This window comes from Streptopelia decaocto (genome assembly GCF_964273445.1).
Source record: "Streptopelia decaocto genome assembly, chromosome: 1".
NCBI classification, from domain to species: domain Eukaryota; kingdom Metazoa; phylum Chordata; class Aves; order Columbiformes; family Columbidae; genus Streptopelia; species Streptopelia decaocto.
The window spans coordinates 43,877,866-43,893,633 of record NC_138663.1 but is presented as its reverse complement, the minus strand read 5'-3'; the positions used below and the strand labels follow the sequence as shown (position 1 = coordinate 43,893,633).

The window sequence follows — 15,768 nt, the reverse complement described above, 5'->3', positions numbered from 1 at the left end:
TGCACGAAGGCCCGCGGAGCTCCACAGAAGGGTCACTACAGGGAGCAGGCTGGCAGAGCAGGGCAGAGTGGCGCATCCGCTGGCTCCTGTCCCAGCTGGGGCGGGCCTCCGGTAAGGGCAGCGCTGTGGAGCCGGCCTGTCCCTGGGGTGCTTGCGATGGTGCTGGGCTTCGCCGGCTCTTCCAGCCAGAGCACACGGATCTTCGCTATGGGCACTGCCCGCCTCTTACTGCTTGTTGGCATCCCGTGAGTTGATGCGGAATCTCTTCCACCACCAGCTTCCTTGCAGCCGCGCCAGGTCTCCGCGGGCGGCCGCGCTGTGCAGCCCGCCCCGGCCCTTCTCCCGGAGCTCCGAGGCCCCGGCGGCGCTGGGCGCGGAAGCGCTGTCGGACGGCGGCCGCTCCCGCACCCTCCTGAGCAGCGCCATGAAGCTCTGCATGCTTCGCGGCGACTGGGCACAGCCCGCTCCGGGGTGAGCAGCTGCAGGAGGCGCCTGGCGGACTCAGCCCCAGAGAGCAAAGGGACTGAGCGTGGAGAGGTCTAAAAGAGTCCAGAACCAAGTCCCTGGTGGACAAGGGTGGAGGGCACGGAGAGGGCAAGAGCAGCCCAGAACCGAGCCCCAGGTGAGCAAGGGTAGAGGGCACGGAGAGGGCGAGAAGAGCCCAGAACCGAGCCCCGAGCAAGCAAGGGTAGAGGGCGTTGAGAAGGCGAGAAGGGCCGAGAAGAGGCGAGTCCCGAGCTGGGTCGCAGCTCCCGACGCTCCGAGCCACACACGCACTGCCGGTCACACTGCGGCGGCGACAGCACTGAGAGCCGGCGGCTGCAGGGGGCGGCGTAAGAGCGGCAGCTCGGGGCGTCACAGCGGGAGGGCCGGGGGCGTCACAGCGGGCGGGGTGACGCCGGCCCGGGGCGAGCGGGCTGCGGCTCCGGCGCTGGGGCTCCCGCGGGGCCGGGCGGCCGGGAAATGCGTCTGCGAATGTGCCGTTTGCACAGCTGCGGTTCGGGAGCGCAATTCGCTGCCGTGTGCGGGCTGTTGAAGGATGCGTCCGTCTGTGCCGGACCCAATTAATATACTGTCTATAAAGATGCTACTCCGGCTCCCCCACTGAAGTAACTTTAGAATAAAGTGATGAAGCAAGTATTTCATTTTCTTTACACTCATCTGATAGCTTAGCAAAGACCCAAATGTTAGAGACACTTAACAACTTAATTTATCTTTTTCTGTTGCAAACAATAGATGCCTTATTGACTTGATATCTTCACAGCACCACCTTCAGAAACTGTGACAAACAAACAAAAAGTCTCATTAGAAATTGAATAAATTTATACTATCTGTTATAGAGACCTAAGAGTTAAGTGTCTGGTCTAGAAACTAGGGGTGTTTTCAAAACTTGAAGTTAAAGATTTAATGTATACTTAAAATACTCAATGTGCCATCCTATACACGGACTTTTTGCGAATTCCTTTACTACTTCCGAAAAGAAGTCAAAGGGACAAACACTAATGTCACCCCTGCCTACAAGTGTAACAATGTCCATTTTGTTCACTTAACACAAATCTTTCATCAAGATTAAAATAAAGCATTTACTAACAAAACTATTCTATAGATGTATAACTTATTCACACAAGTTTAAGGTACATGTAACCTCTCTGTCCAGGAAAGTATTTGATATAATCAGGTCTTCTTTGCCAAAACAGTCAGTTATTCTCTTCACTGAAGACACCAAAACGTCTTCTAGAAATGGAACATCAATTAACTGCAGTAGTCATAGCGGAATTTGCTGTTTCCAGACATCTTCTATTACTGATGCCACAAACAAACAAAGAAAAACATCATCAGAAGTAAGATACTATGTAAAACACTAACCTTTGTTTTTACTCACTTGAGAATGTTTTAAACATTCAAAGGAAACAAGGTAACAGCATAGTGTGAAGTCTCTGTGTTGGGGAAGAAGGGATCAAAATAAAAATGCTAAGAAAGAAGAAAACATCTGGCTCGCCCATCGTATTAGAATTAGTAGTAACCTACTCTAATTTGTATTACATACAAGAAAAGACAAACAAACAGCAAAGGAATCATATAATACAGATGCATTTAATCTTAAAAACTATTTTCTCCTGAAGTGGTGTTTGCCTTAATAGAATAGCACTATCTTGCAAAAACATAATCCTGTTTTGTTTCTTTCCGTTTACTCATTACAAACATTTACCCATTTAGTACTCATTCAGCTATTAAATTTAGGACTCTGAGGGGCAGTGTTTAACAGAAACAAGGTACTCAGCCCAAGCAGATACACTGAAGAATGATGAAGTTTTAAAAAGAAAAATTCAGTCCTCACCTCTTTTTGAAAGCGGATGAGTTGGTTCATTAGCCATGAGCTTTGGAGGTAAAAAGATGCGTGAACATGTATTGATTGAAGAGGCTCCTCTAACCTCTTTTTATTGGCTGCTTCTAATGCTAAGGGGTTTGAAAGTGGGAGGCACTCAGGCAGGGTGGGTGGTGGACACACAGGTGCCAGCACTGATCTTGACCTGATACAGCTCATGGTCACAGGAGAATTGCCCTTTTAGTAGGAATGGTGATGTTTGGTGGTCTCAGATTTCCAGAGGTGTAACCTGTCCTCAGGTGAAGTCTTGTGTTCCCTCTCTAGTCTGTCTAGTCTGTCACTGTGTAAAACCAGTATGTGTACTGAATGCAGTACGCTTACGTGGCTCGGAACAAAGAGCACTGACTGCCTTTGGCAGTTGATGGCAGGGATCAAGCAGAGGCTTCACTGGATTTCAGGCCTCTCCAGTGATCCTTGGCAAGGTCCAGAGAGAGGCACTCTGAAGCACAACTAGATATTATTACCTTCTGAAAATTGTGATGATCTGTGACCCAAGGGTAATTGATGTAGTTGAATGGTCAGAACTGTGAACAGGGGAAACAAAGGTGTATCCTCATCTCTGTCTTCTAGGTCTTTTCTACTTGATATAAGCATGTGGAGTTAGACCCGCGTTGTTCTCATCAACATTCCAGATTCTCATGAGCTGCTCTGCTGCTACCCAGAGGTCTCAGTGTAAGGGCAATATAGAAGAGAAGCCAACACCCCAGAGATCTGGATGATGAGCTGCCCCAATTGAGTAGTTGTCTGAGATGACCTTTCTTCTTGGATATGATCTCTTTTACTTTGAACTGCCAGCTCATGGTGGCTTTCCTCCAGTCTAACCTACTGAAAGGAAGAGGTACCTTCCTCCTCCTATATTAATGCCAGAGAACACCATCTACAAATTCTTAGATACAGCTGTTGTATTACTGTGTAAGAAAATAGGACATGCATAAGTTTAGTACACTGCAATTTTGATAGCCTTATGCAGAGGCTGTTGTGTCCAACCTCTAGTTTTTTAAATAATTCCTTCACAAAATTATCAACAAGCTTTAGCTGGGACTTAAAATAAGAAAATATGTATGTTGTTTCCATAAAAGCTCCAGCAAACCTTTTTTTTGGCAGGAACAAACATGAATGCTCTATGAATAGATGTAAGCCTCCTTACTTTGAAGGTGATATCACTTGTTCCCTGATAAGACTGTACTGGAAAGGAGCACTGGACTAAACGCTTCACTCTGGAAATTTTATATTTCAAATACAGGTTCATACTGACAATTAATTTGATAGAAGATATGAGATCACACAGGCTTCAAGAACGCTATAGACAGGCAACTCCTTCCTCTGCTGCTCACCTCTGTGTTCTTTGGCTACACAATATGCGATACTCAGAACACTCAACCAGAAGCAATTGGGACAGATTCCAGAACCGTACCCAGAGAGTAAAAGATTCTGTGCCAAAACTACTTCTCGGGCATCTCCTTTATTAAATCTAGTATTAAACTGCACTCCTGCTGGAGACTGAAGTGCTCGCTGCAGGCATATTCACGGTACAGGTTCTACTTTCCAAGCACCGCAGGGTTTATCTGGGTTGTGTAGCTGCCTCGCCTCGTGCTAAGGGCAGCTCGGGCCTCTCTCCTCTGTGAAGGAGCGATCCGCTTTCGTCTGGAGCGCTGAGGTGGAGGCAGCGGTCCCACGTCTGTGGGAGAGAGAGAGCTGGCAGCAGCTGTGGGGTGGACAGGATAGCAAGCAAAGATTAGATTCCCTTGCGCTCGATTGCTGTGCTCTCGTCAGTTGTTGCTGCCAAACACGGAGGGTGGCTGGGGCAGGGATGTGCCCAGAGGGTCTCCTGCGTGGAGGAAAGACCCATGTGCACCCTTTCAGTGGTGCTTCCAGCACTGACGCTCACACACTGCGGGGAACCAGTGCAAGACATGCAGGAATGAACAGAATTGCATTCGGTCAAATGGGCTGCGTTCCCTGACGTTACCTGCTGCCAACTAGAGAAGAGATGCTGAGTCAGGCTTTTTGTAATGCCGGTGCTGGAGTTCAGAAGCTACACACCGCCTAGCAGCGACCTGGTGGTGGACAGGAGGAGGGAGGGCCAGAACGGTTCTGGTGCTGTCTAGTGCTCTCTGTCACTGGAGCTGTCTCTCTCCCTGCACACCCCCAACATCAGGGCAAGTGCTGTGCTCAGCTGTTGCAGAGGGGTTGAGCGGACTGCTAAGCAGCCAGATTTCATCTGCCTACACATCACCACAGAGCTTACTGCTGCTTGTGTCCTTGGCCTTCATGGGGAGTTCACAGGACTGTTCCTGGGTGGAGGTCCCATTGCCAGTTATGTGAAGAGGGGGTGCTGTTTCCATTTTGAAGATACATTTGGTATCTTCTAAAGGCTGTTTTTGTTTTAGAGCCCGGAGATCCCTTGACATTCACCAATGTGAAAGGTTCTTGCCTGGAGCGGAAATGGAACATAATTTCAGTCTGGTTTTGCCGAGTGTGCTTCGGCGTCTTTGTGAAGGGTGGCTTCTCCAACTTGTAATGCCTAGCTGTCTGTCTGCTTGCACTTGAAGTGATGAGGCCTGGGCCAGGTGGACCTCCAGAGCTGGCTGCTTCTGCTGCTGCCCAGCCAGACCTGGAGCACGATGGTTCATTTGCACTTGCAGGTCTCAAAGCGGGGGTTACAAATCAAGATTCTCTCGGCTAACTCTATGGCTGTTCTTCACTGGTAGCCAGCATCTCCAGGAACAAAAATGGCAACAGCATCCTCAGACACCAAGTCATGTTTTAATGAGAGCCACAATGTAGGAGTTTAGATAACCACTCTCAGCCTTGGCACAGAGCATCTATCACAAGAAAAAAAAACAACAGTGTTTACCAATGTTCAGTACAACCACGTGCCTCCTGTGTCATGGCTGTGAATTAAAGAATGTTTGTTCCATCAGCTCCCTGAACTGCTCCTCTTCAGACTTGTGCTCCAGGCCCCGCACCAGCTCCGTCACCCTCCTCTGCGCTCTCTCTACTACTTCAATGTTCTTTATAGGATGAGGGGTCCAAAACTGAACACAGTGTTCACGGTGGGGCCTCACCAGTGCCAAGTACAGCGGCACAATCACTTTTCTAGTCCTGCTAGCCACACTATTCCTGATACCAGTCAGGGTGCTGTTGGCCACCTGGCCACCTGGGCACACTGCTGGCTCATGTTCAGCTGGCTGTCAATCAACACCCCCAAGACATTTTCCACCCGGCAGTTTCCAGCCACTCTTCCCTGAGCCTGTAGAGCTGCCTGGGGTTGTTGTGACCCAAGTGCAGGACCTGGCACTGGCCTTGTTGATCCTCATGCAGTTGGGCCTCAGCCCAACGGTCCAGCCGGTCCAGATCCCTCTGTAGAGCCTTCGTACCCTTCAGCAAACCAACACTCCCACCCAACCTGATGTCATCTGCAGACTTACTATGGGTGCACTCAAGCCCCTTGTCCAGATGATTGATAAAAGACATTAAACAGAACTGGCCCCAATACTGAGCCCTGGGGAACACCACTCGTGACCAGCTGCCAACTGGATTTGACTCCATTCACCACAACTCTTCGGGCCCGGCCCTCCAGCCAGTTCATTATCCATTGCGGAGTACACCCATCCAGGCCATGAGCTGCCAGCTTCTGCAGGAGATTGCTGTGGGATACGCTGTCAAAGGCCTTACTGAAGTCGAAGTACACAACATCCACAGCCTTTCCTTCATCTACTAGGTGGGTCACCTCGTCGTAGAAGGAGTTCAGGTTGATCAAACAGGACCTGCCTTTCATAAACACACATTGACTGGGCCAGACCGCACGGTCCTCTTGTACGTGCCGGAAGGAGAAGGGAGGAGGCCTTGTCCTTTCCTACCCAACCTGTGCTGCACTGCCGACTCCTGCACACTGTGCCCACCCTTGAGAGCACACAGAGGACACTTGGGTACCCACCACCTCGCATTTCTAGGTCTTACAAGTTCAGGCTTCAAATTTTGAGATGTTTCCTGCTAAGGCTGGTGCTGGGAAGCAGCCTGGGAATTGCCAGGATGATTGTTTTGGGTACAGTTGAAAGTCATCAGCCCAGCAAGTTGGGGTATATATTTTCCACAGCTGTGACGTATTCCGTGTGAAATCTGTGGGGTTCATTATTCTATTATTATTTCTGTGGGGCTTATTATTCTTCTGGCAATTGAGAGGGAGAGAGGGAACAGATCCTTGCTTGGCTAGGAGGTTAAAACAGCTGCAAGACTAAAGGTTCTCCCTTCAGGTGGAGTTTGCAAAGGATGTACAAAAGCAGGTACATTGAGGTGGGGGGACAATGGCAGCATTTAAATGGCACTTGAGGTTGCTCATGCAAATCCCACAGTCAATGCTGGGTTATGCCAGGGAAGGCCCACGTCAGTGGGAGAGATCAGAGTTGTGCGTGTCAGCTGGGAAATGCCCAGCAGGGATTTCCTCCCAGAGTCCTGCTGAGCTTTGAACCCCACCCTCCGCTCCCAAACAGACCAGGGCCCACACACCAGAGTCAATGATGGTTCTTGCTTCCAACTGAATTTCAGCGTGGAGTCCAGGAAGGGGAGCGCTTTGCTGCACGTGGTGTCCCCAGCTGCCAGCAGGACCACGACCGTGACCACGCTCAGCCCACAGAGGATCTCAGAGCCCCTGGAGACTTCCCCTTTGCTGAAGAGCCAAAACCAGGTCTGGCCCTTTCCTTTCCTTAGGTTTCTGAGTCACTTGAATCCATTTCATTTCCCTGACACCGCTCGCTCACCACCCTCACAAGAGAAAAGTGTTTTCCTTTGGCTGAGGTGCCATTCCCCCATTCCAGCTTGGTCCCAAGCACTGCAATGGGGCAGCAAAACGAAGACACGGACTAGACAACACAGTTTATTAAACCACATAGTATTATCTGGCTGGGATGCTGGAAGACAGTCCAGTTATTTTCCCCACAATCGCAGAAAGCAAAGCCTTGCCCCACTGCGTGACTTCCCTACTGCTGCACACGTTCTTCCAGCTGTGGGACAGCCGCGGTTCCAGGAGATTTGACCAGAGTCTCTCTCTGCAGGTTCTTGGAAGCTGTTAGCTCCCTCTCCTGATTCTTTACGGCACTCTCCAGGGACTCGGCATAACACTCGGTCCGGATAAGCCGCTCTTTCAATTCCTGCAGCTGTCAAACCAAAGCAAGAATCCCCAGTAGTCAGCTTAGGCTTGCTAAAAAGGAGTGGACCCCCAACTAAGGCTCCGTTCCTCACTCTGGTTTGCAACAGAAAAGGCCTGGGCCCCCACCAAGAGACAAGAGACAAGCTTTCTCCCTACCTGAGCTTTAGAACTGTCCAGTTCCTTCTGCAGCTGCAGTTTCTGTTCCTGCAGGTCCCTGCTGTGGCGCTTCTCAGCTTCAAGCGAAGCTTCTGCCAGGGAGCACTTTCTGAGAGCGCTGGCAAGCTCCTGCTGCAGCCACCTGACCCATTCCTAAAGAAATGGTGTTCCGTGAGCATGGAGAAGCCAGTAAGAAGATGGCAACAGGACACATGGGATCATATCATTAGATTGATCTTCAGCATGGCCAGCAGGTGGAGGGAGGTGATTCTCCTCTTCTTCTCTGCTCTGCTCTTGTGAGGCCCACCTGGACTACTGCCTCCAGCTCTTGGGTCCCCAGCAGAAGGAAGACACGGGCCTGTTTGAGTGGGTCCAGAGGAGGGCCACAGAAATGATCAGAGGGTTGGAACAAGGGTGGTGGGACACTGGAGCAGGCTGCCCAGAGAAGTTGTGGGTGCCCCATCCCTGGAATTGTTCAAAGTCAGGCTGGACAGCGTGTTGAGCAAGCTGAGCTAGTGGAAGATGACCCTGCCCACAGCAGGGAGTTGGACTAAATGATCTTTAGAGGACCTGTCCAGCCCAAACCGTTCTATGCTTCTACGACTCAGTGAATTCCAAGACGAGAGATTTTGGCCACCACCAGCAGGCACCTGCTGGCACCTTTCTCAGCTGAGCCCATCCAAACGACCGGCAGCTCAGCATGATACTTTCTCTTTCCTGATACACAGAAAAGGCTTCCGTATTTTCCTCCTCGGAACAGAGGCTGAGCGTCTGTGCCACTAGCTTTTTTCTAACCGACTGTTTTCCCTCTTCATGCAGCACTTCTGCTTCACAACGGGAACAAAATGAGGTCTGAAATAGACTTCAGGTCCCAATTCAAAAACTGCCTCTCAGCAGCACTCCAAAAGGAACCTCAGTAGCACAAACAGGTCTCCTTAAACTGACGGGCTTGATTTACAGATATGTGCATCAGGCCCTAAGAGTCACCTGAGCGTCGCCTTGACCATCGGTTTGTGTTGAAGCCTCCTTCTTGAGCAGAAGCTCTTCTCTCTCCAGTGCAAAATCCTGAGCGAGCAAGAACACAGACCGAGAGACAGTGAGGAGAGGAATCCGCAGCAACACTGCAGCATCACACTGCCTTTCAGCAGCTGGGCTTAAGAAGCGTAACAATTCCGTTAGCTCGGGAAGACAAAGTACCTCATCCAAAGAAGAGAAGTCAAAATCTTCTTCTTCTTCTTGTGCTGCTCCTGCTGCTGGCAACACACCTACAAAGAGGTAAGAAGCGCCACGCTGCCGTGAGTGCATATTTCACTCTGCTTTTCCCCAGCCGCTTCACTCCAGAGAAGCTTACAAAGGGAACCTTTTAAGTCCGTCAGGAAATTACCATTGCGACGCTCCTCTGCAACAGGATGCGCCCACGCTCCTTGTTGTTTTGCACCTGGAAGCAGGACGGCATCCAGCAGTTCCATTGGACCTTCAGAATCCGTCTGTGTAAATGAAAAGACATGAGTGAGAAGTGGCACAGACTCCTTCTGGACCCGTCTCCACGCAAAAAGCTCCCGCTTCAGCCAACATGCGTAATGTGGTATCAGGTGATGGAAAGATCAAAAATGCCAGACACAGCCAGCATGTTAGGCATCTGTGTCGGTCTCTTTTGCCAAATATGCAGTAATAGGACAAGAAGGAAGAGCCTTACGTTGTTCCAGGAAAGGTTTAGATGGGATATTAGAAAAATCTTTTCACTGAAACGGTTATCAAGCACTGGAACAGTCTGGCCAGGGATGTGGCTGTGTCACCATTCCTGGTGGTATTTAGGGGACGTGTACATGTGGTCGTCAAGGACCTGGTTTAATTGTGGACTTGGCAGTGCCAGGTGTGCAGTTGGACTCGATGAGTTTAAGGGTCTATTTCGACCTAAGTGATGCTGGGATTCCAAGCCTGAGTCGAAAGCAGCAGCAGAAGGAAAAGAGCCCAAAAGTAAACACGCCCAGTCGGACCCCACCTTCAGAGAAGGTACCTCAAAATCAGAGAGGGAATCAAAGTCTTCCTCTTGCTCTGCTCCAGCTTCTGGCAAGACACCTTCAAAGGAAATAAGAGGCACAATGCAGCTGTGAGTGCTTCTTTTACTGTGCCCTCTCCCATCCCGCGGGCCCTGCATTTAACAAAGGGCTCTCATTCTCCTTCAGGCCACAGCGATTTGTCCTCATCACCTCCTCCACGGTGGGGGATCCTACCTGCTCCACTCTGCGCAGGTGCTCCCACGGGAGGGGCAGCAGTCGTCCCGGAGGAAGAGATCTCACCTACTGCTGCACCTCCTACAGAGCATTCTCCTGTGCTTTTACTTCTGCCGTATTCCTGCAGTGTCTTAGAAAAACTGCATACAAAAAGGAAGGAAATGAAATTGCTGACCGTACCCCCACACTTGCATACGCTCTCTACTGGAAGCGCAACAGCCATTCAGGAGCCATCGTTCACATATTCAGAGCCAGGTGCAAATGGCAACACACACACACACACACACACACACACGCACAGAGAACTGACTGCAGTGCTATTGCAGACTGTTGCAGACTGAAGTACTCACTACAGGCATGTTCACAGTACAGGTGCCTGTTCTTGTTGATGGGGTAACTCACCCCTGCTGGCTACAGTCTCATGTTATAAACCCCCCTGTCCATTTTGGGGGCCAGTGAGACTGACATCTAACTACAAGGCTTCTACCTCAGCGGGATGCTATGCTAATGCTGCAGCCACTCTTCACGCCAAGCTGGGGTAACGTGTCCTGAAACTCCTTCTGGACTTCAAAGGGTTTCAGAAATTCCCGTCCCTATCCTGAGGCCCTGAGAGTGTAGAGCGCTCCTAAGTGGGATGTCAAGAGGCCAACAAAGATTGTGGTTGCATTCCAGGCACTGCAGGGGTTAACTACGTTGCACAGGTGCCATCTTCTAACAGCCCTGGCAGAGGGTCAGTTTGGGCTCTGGAGAGAGACCACTTTCAGGGTTGCTTCATAAGCACAAGTACAAACAAAACAAAAAACCCCCAAAGAAAGAAGAAAATAGTAAAAACGTGCCCCAGGCCAAGGCTGCTATGCAAAATGGTGCATTAGCACAAGACTGATACTGTGCCAGAAGCCTGCAGGGAAGGAACCAAGCTCTTGTTTTGCTAGGGCAATCCCCAAAAATGCTTTGTTCCTAAAGGGGTTTTTACTCCACAGTTTACCATCACTAGGAGAAAGGGCTATTTCCTTCAGCCTAGCTGTTAAGGACATGTAGCTGACAATGCAGCTGCTCTTAACAAAGATATAAAACACTTACCCAGGAGTAAAGGCATCAAGATAACCCATATCTGTGAAGCCATTCTCGTCTGGATGAGAAAGAACAGCACCGTGCTGAAGCAGAAGCCGTGCTACATTTGTATTCCCAGCATAACCAGCAATCTTAAGAGGGGTCCTAAAGCGTCCAAGAAGTGATAGGAAATGCATCAGCTTCTACAGACATTGCCTTGCCATTACTTGAGTCCTTCTTTGCTCCTCAAACAATTCATTTCCCCTCCTACTGGCAGAGCGAAATTACAGCAAAACACCTGGATGCGTCGGAAAATTGAGGGTGGTGGGACCTCAGGAGGTCTCCTGGCCAAGAGTCTCTCTCCCCAGAGCAGACTCAGGAGGTCTGTGTGTGTCTGTGTTTCTGTGTGCACGTGTGTGTGTGCACGCTCGCACACGTGTGTGTGTGTTGGCACCACAGCCAACGCTTGCTTGCAGTCCTCAGCGCAGAGATCATCCCCCGAGGTAAGAGAGCAGCCGAGCACGGGTCTGCTCTCACAAGTGGCACGGAAGGAGCTCCTTCTGGGCAGCTCCTGGTTCTTTTTCAAAGCTCATTCCTATGGCTCCCATCCAGCCCATCTGAACAACGCTCAGCAGTCCCACGCACGCTTTTGACAAAACTTCACCTTTGATGAATATCTCGAGCGTTCACGTCGGCTCCGTTTTGAAGGAGGAACTCGACCATCTCTTCACGGCGCTCGACGATCGCGACGGCAAGTGGAGTGTATCCTAACTGAAAGGAGAAATCATCTCCCTTAGAAGAACACAGGAAAGTCAAGCGAGTTTGGGGAAGAAACGCTTACCCAAAGCCCAAGCTTACGTCATTCCGAACATTAATCTGGGCATTGTGCTCGAGCAAGAGCTCCACCATCGCTTTGCTGGGCATGAGGGCAGCCAGGTGAAGGGCAGTGTTGCCGCCGGCACCTTTCTGGTTGATGTTGGCACCGTGCTCCAGCAGAGCAGTCACGCAGTCCTTGTGCTGGTGCTGTACTGCCTGGAAACAAGCCACAAGGGAGGAGCAACTTGCAACGTGTACGTTTCTCTCTGTCAGAACTTCTGCAACTTTGCAACACGGGAAAGTACGAGCGTCTTCAAAGATTAGGCAACGTATGCCCCTTCCCCGCTGACTGCAACATACCTGTTTCTACGCAGGCCTGCGTAAAGAATCACGCAAGGCAGGTATCGCTCTGTGCATAATTGACAAGCCCCATGTACAACAGCGTAACATATTCCACGTACCAGCATCAGTGGTGTTTTCTTAAACATGCCACGAGGGTTCAGTTTGCACCTCTTTCCTGCCAGAAAGCGAACGACATCTGCATGGCCGTTCGCACAAGCAAGATGCAGAGGCGTCCTAAAAATGAAATACATGCAGTTAACACAGACAAGACGGCTGAAGACATCGTTTCAGGCTGTGGTGCCTACCACCTAGGGGCATAAGGCTCAACTGCCAAAAAAGCAGCCAAAAGCAAGCTTTCTGGTGCCAGAGCCGGTGGCAGCAGTTGCCCACCCAAAGCCTGGGGCTGGTTAGGCACCATCCTCAGCACATCTGTTTGAGCCAGGAGGCATCTCCTCAGCTGTGACAATGAACCTGCACAAACGGACTCCTGTGCCCAGGCACTGGTCCCTGCCTCCAGCCAGGCCTGCCCGGCCACCCAGCACAGCAAAGGATACGGCGTCTTGGCAGCCTGGAGCCTCTGGCGGTGCAAGCCGTCTCTGCTTGCAGGAAGGTCCGCGGAGCTCCACAGAAGGGTCACTACAGGGAGCAGGCTGGCAGAGCAGGGCAGAGTGGCGCATCCGCTGGCTCCTGTCCCAGCTGGGGCGGGCCTCCGGTAAGGGCAGCGCTGTGGAGCCGGCCTGTCCCTGGGGTGCTTGCGATGGTGCTGGGCTTCGCCGGCTCTTCCAGCCAGAGCACACGGATCTTCGCTATGGGCACTGCCCGCCTCTTACTGCTTGTTGGCATCCCGTGAGTTGATGCGGAATCTCTTCCACCACCAGCTTCCTTGCAGCCGCGCCAGGTCTCCGCGGGCGGCCGCGCTGTGCAGCCCGCCCCGGCCCTTCTCCCGGAGCTCCGAGGCCCCGGCGGCGCTGGGCGCGGAAGCGCTGTCGGACGGCGGCCGCTCCCGCACCCTCCTGAGCAGCGCCATGAAGCTCTGCATGCTTCGCGGCGACTGGGCACAGCCCGCTCCGGGGTGAGCAGCTGCAGGAGGCGCCTGGCGGACTCAGCCCCAGAGAGCAAAGGGACTGAGCGTGGAGAGGTCTAAAAGAGTCCAGAACCAAGTCCCTGGTGGACAAGGGTGGAGGGCACGGAGAGGGCAAGAGCAGCCCAGAACCGAGCCCCAGGTGAGCAAGGGTAGAGGGCACGGAGAGGGCGAGAATAGCCCAGAACCGAGCCCCTGGCGGACAAGGGTATAGGGCACGGAGAGGGCGAGAAGAGCCCAGAACCGAGCCCCGAGCGAGCAAGGGTAGAGGGCGTTGAGAAGGCGAGAAGGGCCGAGAAGAGGCGAGTCCCGAGCTGGGTCGCAGCTCCCGACGCTCCGAGCCACACACGCACTGCCGGTCACACTGCGGCGGCGACAGCACTGAGAGCCGGCGGCTGCAGGGGGCGGCGTAAGAGCGGCAGCTCGGGGCGTCACAGCGGGAGGGCCGGGGGCGTCACAGCGGGCGGGGTGACGCCGGCCCGGGGCGAGCGGGCTGCGGCTCCGGCGCTGGGGCTCCCGCGGGGCCGGGCGGCCGGGAAATGCGTCTGCGAATGTGCCGTTTGCACAGCTGCGGTTCGGGAGCGCAATTCGCTGCCGTGTGCGGGCTGTTGAAGGATGCGTCCGTCTGTGCCGGACCCAATTAATATACTGTCTATAAAGATGCTACTCCGGCTCCCCCACTGAAGTAACTTTAGAATAAAGTGATGAAGCAAGTATTTCATTTTCTTTACACTCATCTGATAGCTTAGCAAAGACCCAAATGTTAGAGACACTTAACAACTTAATTTATCTTTTTCTGTTGCAAACAATAGATGCCTTATTGACTTGATATCTTCACAGCACCACCTTCAGAAACTGTGACAAACAAACAAAAAGTCTCATTAGAAATTGAATAAATTTATACTATCTGTTATAGAGACCTAAGAGTTAAGTGTCTGGTCTAGAAACTAGGGGTGTTTTCAAAACTTGAAGTTAAAGATTTAATGTATACTTAAAATACTCAATGTGCCATCCTATACACGGACTTTTTGCGAATTCCTTTACTACTTCCGAAAAGAAGTCAAAGGGACAAACACTAATGTCACCCCTGCCTACAAGTGTAACAATGTCCATTTTGTTCACTTAACACAAATCTTTCATCAAGATTAAAATAAAGCATTTACTAACAAAACTATTCTATAGATGTATAACTTATTCACACAAGTTTAAGGTACATGTAACCTCTCTGTCCAGGAAAGTATTTGATATAATCAGGTCTTCTTTGCCAAAACAGTCAGTTATTCTCTTCACTGAAGACACCAAAACGTCTTCTAGAAATGGAACATCAATTAACTGCAGTAGTCATAGCGGAATTTGCTGTTTCCAGACATCTTCTATTACTGATGCCACAAACAAACAAAGAAAAACATCATCAGAAGTAAGATACTATGTAAAACACTAACCTTTGTTTTTACTCACTTGAGAATGTTTTAAACATTCAAAGGAAACAAGGTAACAGCATAGTGTGAAGTCTCTGTGTTGGGGAAGAAGGGATCAAAATAAAAATGCTAAGAAAGAAGAAAACATCTGGCTTGCCCATCGTATTAGAATTAGTAGTAACCTACTCTAATTTGTATTACATACAAGAAAAGACAAACAAATAGCAAAGGAATCATATAATACAGATGCATTTAATCTTAAAAACTATTTTCTCCTGAAGTGGTGTTTGCCTTAATAGAATAGCACTATCTTGCAAAAACATAATCCTGTTTTGTTTCTTTCAGTTTACTCATTACAAACATTTACCCATTTAGTACTCATTCAGCTATTAAATTTAGGACTCTGAGGGGCAGTGTTTAACAGAAACAAGGTACTCAGCCCAAGCAGATACACTGAAGAATGATGAAGTTTTAAAAAGAAAAATTCAGTCCTCACCTCTTTTTGAAAGCGGATGAGTTGGTTCATTAGCCATGAGCTTTGGAGGTAAAAAGATGCGTGAACATGTATTGATTGAAGAGGCTCCTCTAACCTCTTTTTATTGGCTGCTTCTAATGCTAAGGGGTTTGAAAGTGGGAGGCACTCAGGCAGGGTGGGTGGTGGACACACAGGTGCCAGCACTGATCTTGACCTGATACAGCTCATGGTCACAGGAGAATTGCCCTTTTAGTAGGGATGGTGATGTTTGGTGGTCTCAGATTTCCAGAGGTGTAACCTGTTCTCAGGTGAAGTCTTGTGTTCCCTCTCTAGTCTGTCTAGTCTGTCACTGTGTAAAACCAGTATGTGTACTGAATGCAGTACGCTTACGTGGCTCGGAACAAAGAGCACTGACTGCCTTTGGCAGTTGATGGCAGGGATCAAGCAGAGGCTTCACTGGATTTCAGGCCTCTCCAGTGATCCTTGGCAAGGTCCAGAGAGAGGCACTCTGAAGCACAACTAGATATTATTACCTTCTGAAAATTGTGATGATCTGTGACCCAAGGGTAATTGATGTAGTTGAATGGTCAGAACTGTGAACAGGGGAAACAAAGGTGTATCCTCATCTCTGTCTTCTAGGTCTTTTCTACTTGATATAAGC

At 50.3% G+C, this 15,768-nt stretch overlaps 1 protein-coding gene across 1 annotated transcript; it reads right to left on the bottom strand.

Moving 5' to 3' along the window:
* Positions 1-7,365: 7,365 nt before the first annotated feature.
* Positions 7,366-13,121, bottom strand: LOC309449916 (uncharacterized protein; the record flags this gene model as incomplete). The annotated part of the gene is made up of 11 exons (XM_082072447.1): positions 12,253-13,121; positions 11,834-12,007; positions 11,640-11,746; positions 11,006-11,140; positions 9,926-10,065; positions 9,709-9,770; positions 9,076-9,178; positions 8,889-8,956; positions 8,679-8,756; positions 7,692-7,844; positions 7,366-7,542 (listed from the first exon to the last, which is right to left on the bottom strand). Exons 1-11 carry the CDS (start codon positions 12,382-12,384, stop codon positions 7,366-7,368), a joined length of 1,329 nt encoding a protein of 442 aa, XP_081928573.1. The 5' UTR covers positions 12,385-13,121.
* Positions 13,122-15,768: the final 2,647 nt, after the last annotated feature.